This window comes from Episyrphus balteatus, chromosome 2 (genome assembly GCF_945859705.1).
Source record: "Episyrphus balteatus chromosome 2, idEpiBalt1.1, whole genome shotgun sequence".
In the NCBI taxonomy this organism is placed as follows: Eukaryota; Metazoa; Arthropoda; class Insecta; order Diptera; family Syrphidae; genus Episyrphus; species Episyrphus balteatus.
In genome coordinates, this window is record NC_079135.1 from 68,927,940 (window position 1) to 68,943,724 (window position 15,785).

The following is a 15,785-nucleotide window of genomic DNA, read 5'->3' on the forward strand; positions in this document are numbered from 1 at the left end:
AGAATTTGGATGCGTTGTTCATTATGGTGGCAGGTTGATTGGTCCAAAGAAGAATTTTAAGAGCAAAGCACATAAAATTAGTCTGAATTGATTCGATACGGCTCTTATGAACTTCATAAAAAGAGTCCATAAGTGTAAATCGTATTTAAAATACACAATAGGTATACCGATTCTCCTTGAAAAATTTCGAGGAATTTGAAAAAAGAGGCACGAGACGACGGTTTTTCAAAAATGGAATATTATTATTACAATATCCTTAGCAGGTTATATGGAAAAAAGTTTTCTAAACTTAAATGGTCTCGTTAACCTAGGGGACAAGGTGATTGCCTCCTAATCTCACTGGCCTGGGTTCAATTCTCAAAAAATACCATTGTTTTTTTTTTGTTTTAAAGGAGAATGGGCAAGTTTGTATGGAATGTGGACGTTGCGCGGCCAGGAATTAATTTGTTATTTTTTGATGTAATTAAGGTTTACATATATTGTGGAGAAGTTTTATCCTTGTGACGTACTCCAAAAACGGATAAAATGCATTTTTGCATATAACACTTTATGCAGATTGTCTCAAAGTTGTATCTTATGTGTGTATTTAAAGTGCAAAATACGATACTCTCTCATTTTCCCTAAATCTGAAGACCTTTATCTTGAATATCCAACCACTAGAACCCAAACTATAAGCATTTTAAAACAACAGTTTCAAGACTATTTTGATAGTTTCGTTATTCAATTTTTTGTTAGTTTGAATTGTTTGAAAACTTTCGAACAAAATCTTGAAGTGGTTGTCTTAAAAATCTTATATTATGAGTTCTATTTGGTCGGATTTTCAAGAGTAATGACTTCAGACTCAGGAAAAATGACAGAGCATCATACTTTATGTTCCAAATAAAAATATAAACCAATTTGTCGTTCATACATTGAATAATGCATTAACGATACTAATACTGCATTTTCTTACATTCTTAACGCAATACTGCGAAATGTCCATAGTAAAAGTTTTTCCTAAGTTATAGTCCTTTCATTTGATACCAATTTTATTAATGGCCGCTCAACGTCCAAAATGCCCATTCTCCTTTGTGTTTACTTTATCAATCGTAGAAAAACGCAATGTTCTTGTCTTGTCTCGCATTATTGTGAATCAGGCATCATGCTGCTGTTCACATCAGATTTTTACTGTTAAATGGCAGACTATAAACAAACAAATTGTTCAAGATAGTTTCGAAAATGGCCTTTATATCTGCCTTCTTGAAAACTGGAGTGACGAAAGATTTTTTTCCAGGTGGAGGGAAATTTTCTGAATTTGATGACGATTTTATATTTTAAGATTTTTGGAACGCGTTTTGGATTGTTCGAAAGATATCTACGTAAGAGGCGTGATCAATTGGTGAAAGCGGTCTTAAGAAGAGTTTCCATGCTCTATTTCATTTATGTGCTTTTAGGCCTTTTGTTTACTAGAACGACTGAAATTATTATTTTTTGATTTTTTCATGGAAAGGGAATTGACAAGGTAGCTTTTAAGGATGTTATACAAATTTGTAACGGCTTTAACAATATAATATGATGTAGGTAAGTATGTTTACGATCCCTGATCTAGATATGTTTTCAGAAAGCAACTCAAAATTTGCTTTTTTGAAATCCAGAATATATGAGAAATCAAATGATTAACTGTTTTCAGTAATATGATTGCTTCATTCAAAGAAAATAGCAAAAAGATGATGGTAATTATCTAAATAAGTTCCAGTTCTAGCCTCTGGGGTTATTGCCTCATCTGCCTTGAGGATAGATAACTCGACTCAGGTCTATAACATGAATGTCTGCAACTTCTAACCATTAAATTATAAATCTAAATTTATATTACGATTGAAAATTGAATCATTGTAATGATTACCAAGACAATCGCTTTTATTCCATAGTTTAACCTTCATCCTAAATCCGGCACCGTAGGGTATATACGTTACCCATAAAATCACTTTGACAGAATAGCTTTTGGGTTTTTACTTACCTCATATCTGTGAGGCATTTTTTTGTTGCTAAATTTTGTTCTGTGTGTTTAGTGTTATATAAAAAAGTGAATCGAAAATCATACCAAAAACCCACCCGCCACCCGCCTCCCTCCCAAAAAAAAAAGAAACTTATCCGTGCCTCGAAATAATGTTTTTCTTTCAGGTTGGTGACAGGAAATCGATCAATAATTCTGACCAAAAAATCATCAATCGATTTAAAATATCTACGTGCAAGAAGAACTTTAATGTTTTTAGTTTTTTTTGTAACTATTTTTTGTTGTTCAAGAGTATAGAAGAAGAACCAAAAGAGTATTTAGACAGAACATACATGTTCAAAGTCATACAGAAGCACTTTAAAGAAAGAGGAAAAGAAGTTAAGTGGTTCTTAGAATTGGCGGTATAGAAAAAAGTAAAGGTGAAAATATATTTGTTGAAAAAATCAAACACACATCACCTGGGGAACGTTCGTCGTAGTTGTTGTTGTTGTGGTTGCTGAAAGAACTGTGCTACGCACCGGAATAGGTAACATAAAGAAAAATGGTTTTCTAAAGCGTATTGGACACGGAAAAACCAAACGACCTTTACTGCATAGTCGTACCTGCAATAAAAAAAAAGAGAAGATTGACATTTCTTTGAAACGGTCAAATAAATATTGAAAAATGTGCACTAGAGAGAGTAGTGAGTTGAAAGTATGTATTTTTGTTGAATTTACCGTTATTAGTTTGGATTTTGTGTTCCCAGAGTTACCATTGGGAATCGTTTTTTTCTAGTTAACGAACTGAACAAACGAAGAAAGCTGCTTGAAGTTTTCTTTTTTGCATAGTTGAATACCAATATCATTTAAGGGTTTCAGTGAATGTTCTCGAATTGAAAAATTAATTTTAAAAACTGTTTTCGAAAATATTTTTTGCTTTAAGATTACCTTACAGTGAGCTGTCTTAGAAAATAAATTGGACACTTTTTCGTAAAATTATAAAATTTGCATAGTTGTTGGTATTGATAGTACTTACTCCATAAACTAGTAATTTTGAGATAATGGAGACTTTGGATTCTATCCGGTACAGTTTATCAAATACTCTTTGAAAATAAATGGTATAAGCTGTGTTTTTTTGAAACTCAGTACTTAGCTCAGTAATATTTTGCACGGAAACAACAACAAATGATTGCTAAGGATAAACAAAAGTTTTAAATTTGTTCGTTTCCAGAGAAATTTTTTTTTCTAAACATATACATTTTCGGCCCTTCAACAAAAAAAGATTATTAATAATAAATGAAAGTAACGGTTTGTTTTTATTTACAACATAAAATGTTACTCAGTAAAATACTGAGCACCAATGAAACGCGGCTATAGTAATAAAATATTCTGCATAATCAAATGTCAAAGTATGGTTAGTATAGTAATATGAGTGCATTAAAATATTAAGTTTTTGAATTTACAAATAAATCACGGATATAATTTAAAGAAACGACTTCCTTTACCACTGGTTATATGCTATAATAAAATCTAAAAATATGGCTCATCTAGAGGAAAATTTATGAGCTAAAAAAAGTATTTTTAATGTACATTGGCTCTGCAATTACTTTATAAAAATTAAACCCTTACATAATTTCAAGAATTACCTAATTGGTTCGAGAACTAAAACTAGGGTAGGATAGGTTCGAAATATTGTATGGTTCACAATAGGTACTGTAAGTCAAAATTTTGTATGTACAAATTACTATATGACCAAATTGCTCCAATACAAAATTTTGTATTTCAAAATTCTGTTTGGTTAACTTTGTTTAGTTTTTTCCCTAAGTCGGCTCATTATTAGACATAATGAGCCGACTTGCGCACCTTGTCATAAAACCATACAAATTGCATCACGTCTCTGGTAACACTCCATATACAAGTAATTTTAATTGAGATACTCTTTGAAAATATTTGTAAGAGTTATTTAGTACTAAAAGAGTTAAAAATGGAATGAGGGCATACAAATTTTTATCATTATTAGTAAATCGTTTTAAAATATTGGTGCCCTTTATATTGTATACCTGAATACGTTTTATGAATTATCTTACAATCTGAGGCCTATTTCAGAGCTTACTACATCAGCTAAATTAACTAAATCAGCGGCCTCAAAAGTCAATAGTCGAATCCGATTGAACGTCGAGAAATACTTGTTATGGCCTAAATAGTGCAAATTTTCAAAAAAGTTCTTTAAGAACTCCAACAGGCCACACCAATTAATGGTTAAAGTGGGATTTTTCCCATTTCGGACGTAATCTCGAAATTTTGAATCCAGAAAACTCAGAATCCCGATAATAAAAAAAAATAAAAAAACAGAATTCCAAAAATCCAGGATCCCGAAAACCAAGAATCGCGAAAATCCAGAATCCCAAAAATCTAAAATCCCGAAAAACCCAGAATACGGAAAAACTGAAAACCCAAAATCGAGAAAATAAAACAGAAAAAGTAAAAAGCTCTTCAAAATTGTCTGTTCACTGAAATTTTTAGTAAAACATAAAATAAAACACCAATTAAACAAAAAGGGAGTCGCTAGATTTATTGGATTAGAGGTTTTCGGATATTCGGGATTTTGGATTTTCGATATTTTGGGTTTTCGGGATTTTGACCCCAAGCTCATGTAACTGATGCAGTAAGCTGTGAAATAGGTCCCTGGTCTACCTTTTTATGTACGTTTTAGGTTTCATCTTTACAATTTAGCCGAAAAATTACTGTTCTCAGTGCTTTTTGTGATATATGAACTGGTTATTTTTTTAGATACAAAAAATTATAGTCTACAATTATAGCAGATATACATATTTAGCTGTCAACTTTACAATTTTGCTGAAAATTCAAGTGTTTTTGGTATTTTTCACAACTTAAGAGCACAATTTTATGTAAGAGAAGACGTGGCACAGAGAATCACAGACGTAAAAGACTTGAGTGGTTAAGTGGTTGGTTATGTTGTATAGATTTGTGAAATAATAATGTTTTAACATGCCGTTGACTATTTTCATAAGGAATTTGTATTTGGGTACAGATAGTAAAGAATTTCATGGAAAAAGTCATAGTCAAACTGGATACTAATTAAGTACAAATAAAAAAGTAGTGTTTACGTATTATGTTAGTAAGTACCTAAGTAAAAGTGATTTAGCAATTTTTCCTTGCAGTAAGCGAAGCCCGTAAAACTTCGGTACGAACAAATTCAAAGATAAGAATCTCATTTACCATTTTCGATTTGAACCATTACTTTTAGGACGTCCTGTATACAGCAAAATATGTATGTACGTAGTTACAATATAGAAAAAGTTAAGGATTTATAAAAAATAATGCATCTCAGATAACAATCAGACATAGCATTACGATGATAGACAATGCTAATAAGGTGGGTTTGGCAATTCAGTCTGCTTGTCTTGTTTGCCTGTCTTTATTTTAAGTGATTCCGGAGAAGATAAATTTAATTTGTAGGGCTAAAACTAACGACACATCCCATATTACCACTACATTTTGTCAAAAACGCGTTTTACGATTTTGATTAAAATTAAAATAACGTAATAATAAATAATAAAAATTTATAATGATAAAATTATAAAAATAAATAATAATAAAAATACAATTTTTTTTTGTTATTCATAAAAATACAATTTTTTTGTTACCTATTAAAAACATTTTTTTGAAAACAATTCATCAATTCAACATCTCCCAGTCATGATGTGTTGTTCAGGTATCTCAAGGAAAAAAAAAAATAAAAAGGAGATTGAGAACGTTTAGATTCCACGAATCTGATATTGGTTTTTGAGGCTCGAAGGTAACATATACACATGCAATTTAGTTGCAGAGATTTGTTTTATTTAATTTACTCAAGTGAATTTTTGAATGTATCAAAATTGCTTTTTCTTGGTACCATTATTGTAGTATTAAAAGCTCAACAGCTTTCCTTTTATAAATACATATCATGTCCTCATTTCTTCCATGTTTCATGAAAGCCTTTGCAATAGTTTGTGCATATTTTCTATTTCAATTGAACCGTCTAGGTATTTCAACTTCATCTCCATCGAATTCTTTTTTTTTTTCTTAGTAATGAAACGTATTGCTTTCTAACCAAAAGTTATTACATTGCTTTACATTTTGATTTGATTTCTGGTGAACTCTTATGCAATGCACATTATAGAAACTACAGCAGACAACAGCTGTGTATTTTGCTACAAAGATATTATTACTGTTCTGTAATTAAACACGTTAGAGTGCATAGAGATGTATCATCAAAATAATGTGTTTCATGGCATCTATCCATCCATCCAGCCATCCATCCGGTTCCGCTGTAATCAAAGGAACATTATATGAGTGAAGTATGTTCACTATTCACAGACAGCAAAAGCATGGAATTCTTCTTCTTTCTCTCTCTCGCATTCTCGCCATTTCTCTCTGTTTTAAAAATTGCATTTAGTTTACAGTTGGTAGCATCTGGCTTAATTGAAAATTACATTAAAATGAAAGTGTTTTCCTCCTCAAACTATACATACATGTAATGCTCGTATTACTACAGTCTACTCATGCAATAAAATTGCATCCGTGATTCTGATTTCTTTCTGTTTTTTTTGTTGCTTTTTACTTACTAATTTTTGTAGTTTTTAATCATGTTTTAATCAAAATTGAATATATCAAGTTAATTGGCTTAGATGTGAGAGTGGTTTAGTTGTAGATTCAGTCCCAGTACGGGTTAATCTAATTTAGTTTCTGCATGAATTTGCATTGGCGCATGGAATCATTTTGTTTTGGGATTTGTTTCATGAGAGAAAGTAAGAAACTTGATTGAATGATTGCTACTTATACATTAAAAAGTACACGCAGGATGTTGATTTTTGTGTTGTAATTGTTTAAAAATATAACAATTTTAGTTAAACATACTATGTAATTTATTATGAATAAATGGTAAACTTTTTGACAAAAAAGGATTGGACTTTGTTATGTAGATTTTAGCTATAAATAAACACTATTTTTTTTTTGTTGAAAAACTTTGAATTTTGCAGCTAATAGTTTATCTTTTATGTAAGAATTATAGACCAGTGCCGATGCCTTCAAAAATATTAAAAAGTACAAAAAAATCATAGTAAAATGAAACCCATTGGAAAAGGAGGTGAATATGATGAAAATTAAAGGAAAAATAAATTATGGGCGAGCCGAGTTCGGGAAGTGGGTGGGTTGAGTTTTTAATGGTAAAAAAATGGTATATCTCGATTTCCGACAAAACTACAAATCCTATAGAAAAAAGTTGTATGGCAAAGTTGTAGGTAATAAAAAGATCTTTTTTTATCATTGTTTACAATTTTGGCCTATTTATTCAAATTTACACTTTAATTACTCAAAAAACGTAAGATTTCATGTTACATTAATAAATCTTACGTTTTTTGAGTAATTAAAGTGTAAATTTGAATAAATAGGTCAAAATTGTAAACAATGATAAAAATTTTTTTCAAATTCAAGCTTTTTTCAGTTTTTGAATTTTACGAGAACATGTTCTATAGTATGCTAATGTAAATTTTTTTTTACACCATCAGAAAATAGACATTTTAACGAACGAAATGCCCACCGACTTTTTGAAAAAAGCTAATATTTTGACACGTGAATTTTCGATTGAAAATTAGGGTGTTTTTTTGGTATTAAGTCAAAATAAGGTTAACAAATTAATATTTTAAATCAAATAAATTACAGTGTATTTGGGACATAATAAGGTAAGTTTTCCCCAAATTTCGTAGAAAAATTTTTGTTTTTGAAAAAGATAAAAATAAAAAACTAAAAACTTGGTTTTATGAATTTTTCACATAAATTTTGAGGTTATGTGAAAAAATTTTTTATGCGAAAGTTGTAGATCTTTTTATTACCTACAACTTTGCCTTACAACTTTTTTCTATAGGATTTGTAGTTTTGTCGGAAATCGAGATATACCATTTTTTACTATTAAAAACTCAACCCACCCACTTCCCGAACTCGGCTCGCCCGTAATTTATTTTTCCTTTAATTTTCATCATATTCGCCTCCTTTTCCTTTTCCTTTAAGGTGAATAAACGAACTATTTGATATTTTTATTTTAAGATAAAACCTAGTAAATATGCATATACTATAGCTAAATTTTATCTTCTATACAAAATTCACTCCATTAAGCAATATACATTTTTACAATTACGTTTTCAACTACCGTTTTTGAATAAATATAAAAAAAAAAATAATAAAAAAAATCTCGCTGGAGTTAAACATGATCTGCTTACAAAAGTTAAAATCTGATTCTTTCATGCCACAGAGACTTTTTTAAGAGTTTCTTGATCATTTACGTTATGAAATTCGATTATATTCATTTCATTCATTCCTCTTGCATATATGCATTAAAATAGATTTTGCAATCCATAATACGAAAGAAATTGAATAAATAAAATTAAATAGACTTTGGAATAACGCGTTTAATAGTCATTCAAAAAATTATAAAATTATTTAGTGCAGTTTAAAATAATTTAATTTTCAGAAAATTGTTTCCACAAGCTGACCCAAAAACTACCAAATTGGGTTTAAACCTACCATCCTACCAAAGCCAAAAAAACCTACCAAGTTTGGTGGAGTTCTACCAAAACGGCAACCGTGGTTGTAAATGAAAATCCATTAATTTATTATTAATTTTTAGTGCAAGTAGTCCGGTCAGTGGTTAATCTTGCCGTTCAAGAAGTGATTTCGTTGTTAAAGCATAAAATTAATCTTTTTAGATCAAAATAATGTTTACTTTTCCTAATTTTAAGACAAATAGTTTATAGTCTAATCTTTCAGTGACTTTGAGTCTGTTGTTTCGGAAGGGTCTTTTTTTCTACGGTTAAATGAATTTTTGGTGATTTTTCTCAATTCGTTGTAATACAAAATTTTGTTATTAAACTCTGATATATATTTTGCACGTGATAACACAAACATTTGTTTATTATATTAAGTTCTTACTAAAAGAGAGCAAAATTAAAAACTCTTAGCAGTAAAATGCTTTGATATAGGTTTTTTTTTACTTGCGATATAGGTACTATATATCAAGTTATGCATTCGTACAAAAAAAAAAAGTTGAGATAACATTTTTCCATGACATTACGATGATAGACAATGCCAAAAAAGTGGGTCCCGGAAGTCCGTCTGTCCGTCTGTCTGTCAGTCTGTCAGTCTGTCAGTCTGTCAGTCTGTCAGTCTGTCAGTCTGTCAGTCTGTCAGTCTGTCAGTCTGTCAGTCTGTCAGTCTGTCAGTCTGTCAGTCTGTCAGTCTGTCAGTCTGTCAGTCTGTCAGTCTGTCAGTCTGTCAGTCTGTCAGTCTGTCAGTCTGTCAGTCTGTCAGTCTGTCAGTCTGTCAGTCTGTCAGTCTGTCAGTCTGTCAGTCTGTCAGTCTGTCAGTCTGTCAGTCTGTCAGTCTGTCAGTCTGTCAGTCTGTCAGTCTGTCAGTCTGTCAGTCTGTCAGTCTGTCAGTCTGTCTGTCTGTCTGTCTGTCTGTCTGTCAGTCTGTCAGTCTGTCTGTCTGTCTGTCTGTATAAGGAGCTAGAGCCTAAACGGATGGACCGATTGCCTTCAAACTTGCTATGTAGCAGTTTTTGGTGACTCTCCAGAGGGGTTTTTGGAATTAATTTTTTTGGACCAAAAATAACGGTACCTGCCATATAAAAATTTCGGAAAAGTTTAATTTCTCGAAAACGGCTCCAACGATTTTGTTAAAAAAATTCAAATGTTAGTTTTTAAATAAGGTCTATCTTTTGATGAAGAAATTTTTTTTGGAAAATCATTATTAACGGTACCTGCCATAGGACCGCTTTTTTCAAATCTGATTTTCTGCCAAACTGCTTATTGTATTTCAACGAAATTTTTTATACAAAAGCATTTATATAATTTAAATATAAGCCAAAAATAAAATTTTGAAAAAAATAATTTTTGGATTTTTGAAAATTTTTTTTTGAAAAATCAAATTTTCGAAAACGGGACATTGAAATTTTGTTTTTAGATGTTGATTAGTTATTTCTAAAAAATGGCATACCAATTTTATTTTTAAACTTTTTTTTCAAAAAATTATTTAAGAAAAATTAGTTTTTTAAAAAACGGCTCTAACGATTTTGAAAATTTTTTTTCTAAAAATGCACCTTAATATATCAAATAAAACTGCATACCTTTTTTGTGGGGCGATTTGATTTCAGATATTGTTTTATTTTTTTGAAAAATTAATTTTTTTTTTTTTTTTATATACCTACATTTCCCAAGTTTCTATATAAAAAGTCTTAAAAATTTAAGCAACTTGAACTCTAAGAGCAAGTTCGTGCGACCCAGTCGTGCATTTTATTTAACTTCCAGAATCGTTTCTAAATTACTTTTTTTTGACAGTAACATTTTTGGTTCTGGGTTAATTTTAGTGTGTAAGTTCTTCTTTGGTTCTACTTATTTGTTGTAACTACATAGTACATACATTTTTTGAATGCACTGCACAGAGAAAAAATAAGGCAGGGATGACTATGCTTCTGGTATATTTAACTTTATTTCTGGTATATTCAACTTTATTCTGATTAAATATACTAGAAGTAAAGTTATCCCTGGCGTTATGTTTTCTCCGTGTGTATCATTAAGTTAATGTTTAGCTTTTTTTGTATTAGTTTGAGGCAACAATTTTGAAATTTGAAATTACATTTTTCAGAATTAAGTTTTATCAAATAAATCATACAATTTTTTTTGTTCTGGTATATTTTTAAATTGAACAGTTACTCTTGGTCATATTATGAAGCCTAAACCTTCCTAATGATTTTTTGTTTTATATTTTTATTACCGTTTTAGATTTAAATAAAACATAAAATCTTATTCCCTACTTTTTCAAGAGTAAAAATTCCTTCTAAAATATAATCCTTGCTTCGGCAATGCAATGTCCAAAACGTTTTGTATACAGGAAAAGCCACCATAAAACAACGTAAAATCAATGAAAACCACATTTTTTATGGTTTCATATCTTAAAGTAACATAAATCAAAGTAGTTCATCTTTGAAAAAAATACGTTTCAACTTCAATTTATTTTTTCCCTCAGTGTACATCAGTTCGAAAAGACCAAAGAAAGATTCCTCCAAAAACCCAAACTCACGAATTTCATTTAACTACGAACTATGTACATCGAAAGCCTTGGAATTATCAAGAAGAATTATCTTACTTTCTACAAAATGAATTGAATTACAACACTACTCAAGTTGTATTAAAGGACATTTTTTGCATTAGTATAAACAGAGCAATTTCTCATGAATCAGGGTGCATTTTTCGGTGGTTCCCGATTTCGTTTTTCACATATGAACGACTGGTAAAAATTTGTTCAAAAGACTACTAAGAATAAATAATAAGTTGGACATTGTAAATAGAAAAAAAATTTGTCAGTCAGTTAGTCACTCAAACAATGTTAATTTCCGCGAATGAAAAAAGTACATTCTTCAGTGCCTTCCTTTTTTATTTTCCAGTCTTACAAACCAGTTTACTATCTAAGAAATTCCATTTCCTTTCGTTTCACATTGTGTTAAGTTGATTTAAAAATTTTAATATTTTCTAAGCTAAATCAATTTGGCCCCAACTTCGCTCATACCACGATTAGCCCACAATCCGAAGTTGAATAAACTAAAATAAACCAATCAATATTTTTTTTTATTTCCCCACAATTAATAAAAAAAATAACATAACGATTGAAGATTAATGCCCGCAGCCAAATCTGTCAGTAATACAGTACAAAACTATTGCAAATAGCAATCAGAAATGTAAATATGTCATTTCAAATAAACCTAATGCCACAATTCACTTTTAACTTTTTTTTTCTAACTTTTTCTCGATGCGGTAATCATTCACTTGTCAGTTTGTTACTCGTTGTTTACTTTTATAACACCATCCCCATGTTCATTTATAAATATATAGAATATATATATCATGCACCATGCATACAACGTTTCTAACCCAAAATATAAAAAAAAGAAAAAAACATAAACAGAGTGACGAGTATGGAACAATATTTCAAATTGTTCCATATTTTACCATGGTGACACATCCTTCCCTCAAATAAATCATCCTAGCTAGCTGATATACCTACATTTGCATTTGGTTCTCATTCATCTCCCTGCATCCTTTGGCGTGCGCGTTTCTCCGCATTTGTTTGGGGATCGTCAGTTTGCCTTTGTTTGCCCTCCCCAAAAAACCATTTACCCCTTTAAATGATTTACGAATTCACCCGGGCCGAGTGATAAAATAAAAACTGATTTTTTTTTTTTTTTGTTTCATTATTTCTTCCAACTACTTTTTTAAATTGAAATTGACAAATTTCATAAATTTGTTTTGGCAGAGCTTTTCTTTTCGATGTCCTTATGGTGGCCATCTGTCGTTTTAATCAAAGAACAGTTCCTTATTTTTATTTTTTAATGTAAATTAGGTATACATTTTCTAGGTTCCTAAGGTCTAGTTTTTGTTTTAGTTTTTAATTAACATAAGCTAAGGTTAGTTAACTCTGTACTTCTGTAGATTAAATTAACTCAATCAAAAGTTTTCCACTGAAATGTTTAATTTTATCTATTAAAACCTAATTAATTATTTTAACATAAATTTTTCCAATTGGTTTTACCTTGGATTTTTTTTTCTGTGTTAAAGATACCAATTCCACGAAACTTTTGTTTAGAGACTTTCCGTAAGCTATGTTGTCAACAAGAAATTTTGGAACACTGTGAGAATTGGCGATCACAATTTGCACATGTTTTGTAAATAAAGTTGAAAAAAGATGATATTTATACCTTAGGAATATTTTTTTAAGAAAAGTATAAAGTTAAAATATTTTTGAGAAAGAAGTCTGGGTTCGATTCCCAACTTCTAAAATCTAAAAATTAAAAAACAAAAACAAGCATTTTTTATAGGGGACAGTAAGAGTATAATTGTCATGAAAAATTGCATCTCTGCAAATTGATTACACGCACACAAGAATAGTTAAGAGTAGTCGCTAGACCTTGCTCCTTCTTGGCATTTAAAAGAAGTATAGGCCGAAATGAAATTTATCATTAAGTTGATAAACAAACGAACCTGGCAAATCATCGGCCAAGCCCGGCAAATCAATCGACGAATCTGGCAAGTCAAACATGCAAACCATATTAACGATGGAACCGGTCAATGTCAATCCAATTGCTTGCATAACATGTTATTGACACAATCGGTAGAACATCATGTGGTATCAGACGATGGGACATAAGTCCCGATTTTTTTTTTCGGGTCTTATGTCTTACTTTATTGGGTCATGAGTCCCAAATCGAATTGGGGAATTATGTCCCACCCTACTGAGGCCTGAATTTTACTACATTTGGCTTTATTTCTTTTTGAGAAAAAAAAGCCAACTGGACCTTATTTCTCTTTGTTTAACGAAATAATTCCAACTTTTCAAAAAATAAGTTTTATATACAGGGTGTCCCAAAAGTAATGGATCAAACGAAGTATGTTAATAGGGGATCTTAAGGGCTCTCAGAATTTGTTAAATTGTTCATCCCAAATCCTTACGGTTTTGGATTTAATGCAATTCTTGTGAAATTTCTAAAAATCTCGACTTTGCAACAGTATTTTGCTTCCTGCTGCCATTATTGATTTTTGTTTTTTACAATTCTTTTACTAAAACATTGACAAATAATTAGGAACAATTAATTAATCAAAATATTTTTTATTCCATAAGCCATTTCGATGCAAATTATTTAACAGTTTCAAGTTTTATAAAAAAATCAATTTTTTACTTTTATTTGAGAGCAACACCGCAAAAAAAATTTCTATGGTGTGAGAATGGTTTATTATTTTAAAAAGTTGCCCTGTTATTGTAGTTTTCAAAAATGTATAAAAGTTTCCAAAGTTGCAGTTAGATCGCAAAATATTACAATTTGAATTCAACAAAACAGCGTTTTTCAGAGCAAAAAACAACCAAAACAAACACATTTTCTCGAACTGTTATTTGTTTATATTTCTTTGAACAAAAGCCTCTATTTTTGTTTGTATTTTTGCTTTGAAAAACCCTGTTTTGTTGAATTCAAATTTGGAAACTTTTATACATTTTTGAAAACTAAAATAACAGGGCAACTTTTTAAAATAATAAACCATTCTCACACCATAGAAATTTTTTTTGCGGTGTTGCTCTCAAATAAAAGTAAAAAATTGATTTTTTATAAAACTTGAAACTGTTAAATAATTTGCATCGAAATGGCTTATGGAATAAAAAATATTTTGATTAATTAATTGTTCCTAATTATTTGTCAATGTTTTAGTAAAAGAATTGTAAAAAACAAAAATCAATAATGGCAGCAGGAAGCAAAACACTGTTGCAAAGTCGAGATTTTTAGAAATTTCACAAGAATTGCATTAAATCGAAAACCGTAAGGATTTGGGATGAACAAGTTACCAAATTCTGAGAGCCCTTAAGATCCCCTATTAACATACTTCGTTTGATCCATTACTTTTGGGACACCCTGTATGTAAAAGTTTTTGCCAACGAGTAAAAAAAAACAACTCAAACTTCAAAAAGAATAGTTTTCCAGTTTATTTTGGTTGTACAAAACACCAAAAGTTTTTTTTTTGCAAACGAGAAGCGAAAAAAAATCAAGAATCAATTTGAAGTTTAGTGGGACATAAGTCCCGAAAAAAAAACTCGGGACTTATGTATGTCCCTGCACCGTGGTATCAGTAGGGCTCTAGTGGTTAAGTATTGTTAGCGGTGAGAATGGGTTTTAAGGTTTTAAATAAAAGAATTACTCTCGTACTAAAAATGAGTAGAAAAGCCCGCTGTCGAGCTGCTAAAGTTCCTCAATAACAGACTTATACAGGTTTTACAGTATGTGCAGAAGCATTGAACTTGCTTCAAGTTAGTGAAAAGATTTTAGAATTAGTATAAATCTTATTTAAAAATAGCAGCAAAAACGTACAACCTAATTATCCTTTAATTTTTTTTTTTAGAACAAAATAGAGTAAGGCCAACTGCTTCAAATATGACATAATTAATTTATTTCATTTCAAAATGCAGATGGTAACTGTATTTTTCAAATACCTACGGTATGTCCATCAATGATGACGATGACTTCCAGCAGTTCACATTCAAAATTGTAAAAATTTAAAATTCAAATTTAAGTTTCGGTGTAATAATTATTTTTGAATTCAGGACAGCCTTGCAAATTAATTGTTTCCATTCACAGAAATGTTTTTGTATTGGTCTTCTAGGTATTTGTATATCTCGAAAAACTGAATATGCACTGCAATTTTAGAATAAAACCGAGATACAATTCCACATAGACAACGGATGGTTGCACCGAATTTATCCAATTTACGCGAATGGTGGAAAATTTATCATGACGGCTCATCATCAATTTGGGAAATTTCATCGTTGTCGGTTGTTTTATTTTTTTTTTTTGCTGTTTTGTTGCCTGTTACCAAATCCAAGTTTTGTAGGTTGATCCGCATCCGCATCCTTTTGCATATTCGAGCATTGTTTTTCCATTGGTGGTCACACGTATCTCGTTTGGATTGACGACCTAACTGGGAATATGCACAACACTTGATTCAAGTACCGCGAATTTTCATTTGGTTCAACGAAAAGCGTATATACATTTAGGAATGTGTATTTGGGTTTTTTTTATTTTTGTTTTGTTTTTATTGCGGCGAATTTTCATGATGTTTAACAGTGGGATAGAATATATTTAAAAACAGGAACAAAATCGAATGAAATTAATAGACATGTATGTGTGTCCAACAATATTATCTAAAAATGTTGTCACAACACCC

The 15,785-nt window shown here is 30.5% G+C and overlaps 2 protein-coding genes across 4 annotated transcripts in view; one reads left to right on the forward strand and one right to left on the reverse strand.

Moving 5' to 3' along the window:
* LOC129909826 (actin-histidine N-methyltransferase) overlaps positions 1 to 15,785 on the forward strand; it is an 85,286-nt gene that overhangs the window by 15,972 nt on the left and 53,529 nt on the right. The window lies entirely within an intron of this gene.
* The window catches only part of LOC129909821 (serine-rich adhesin for platelets), a 96,161-nt gene that overhangs the window by 7,502 nt on the left and 72,874 nt on the right, over positions 1 to 15,785 (reverse strand). For 2 of the 3 annotated variants that reach the window (XM_055986923.1, XM_055986925.1), the window contains exon 2: positions 2,452 to 2,595. The exons of the other annotated variant lie outside the window; for it this stretch is intronic. In XM_055986923.1, coding sequence (XP_055842898.1) covers positions 2,452 to 2,595 — 144 coding nt within the window. The remainder of the gene's footprint in view (positions 1 to 2,451; positions 2,596 to 15,785) is intronic. 3 annotated transcript variants of the gene reach the window in all.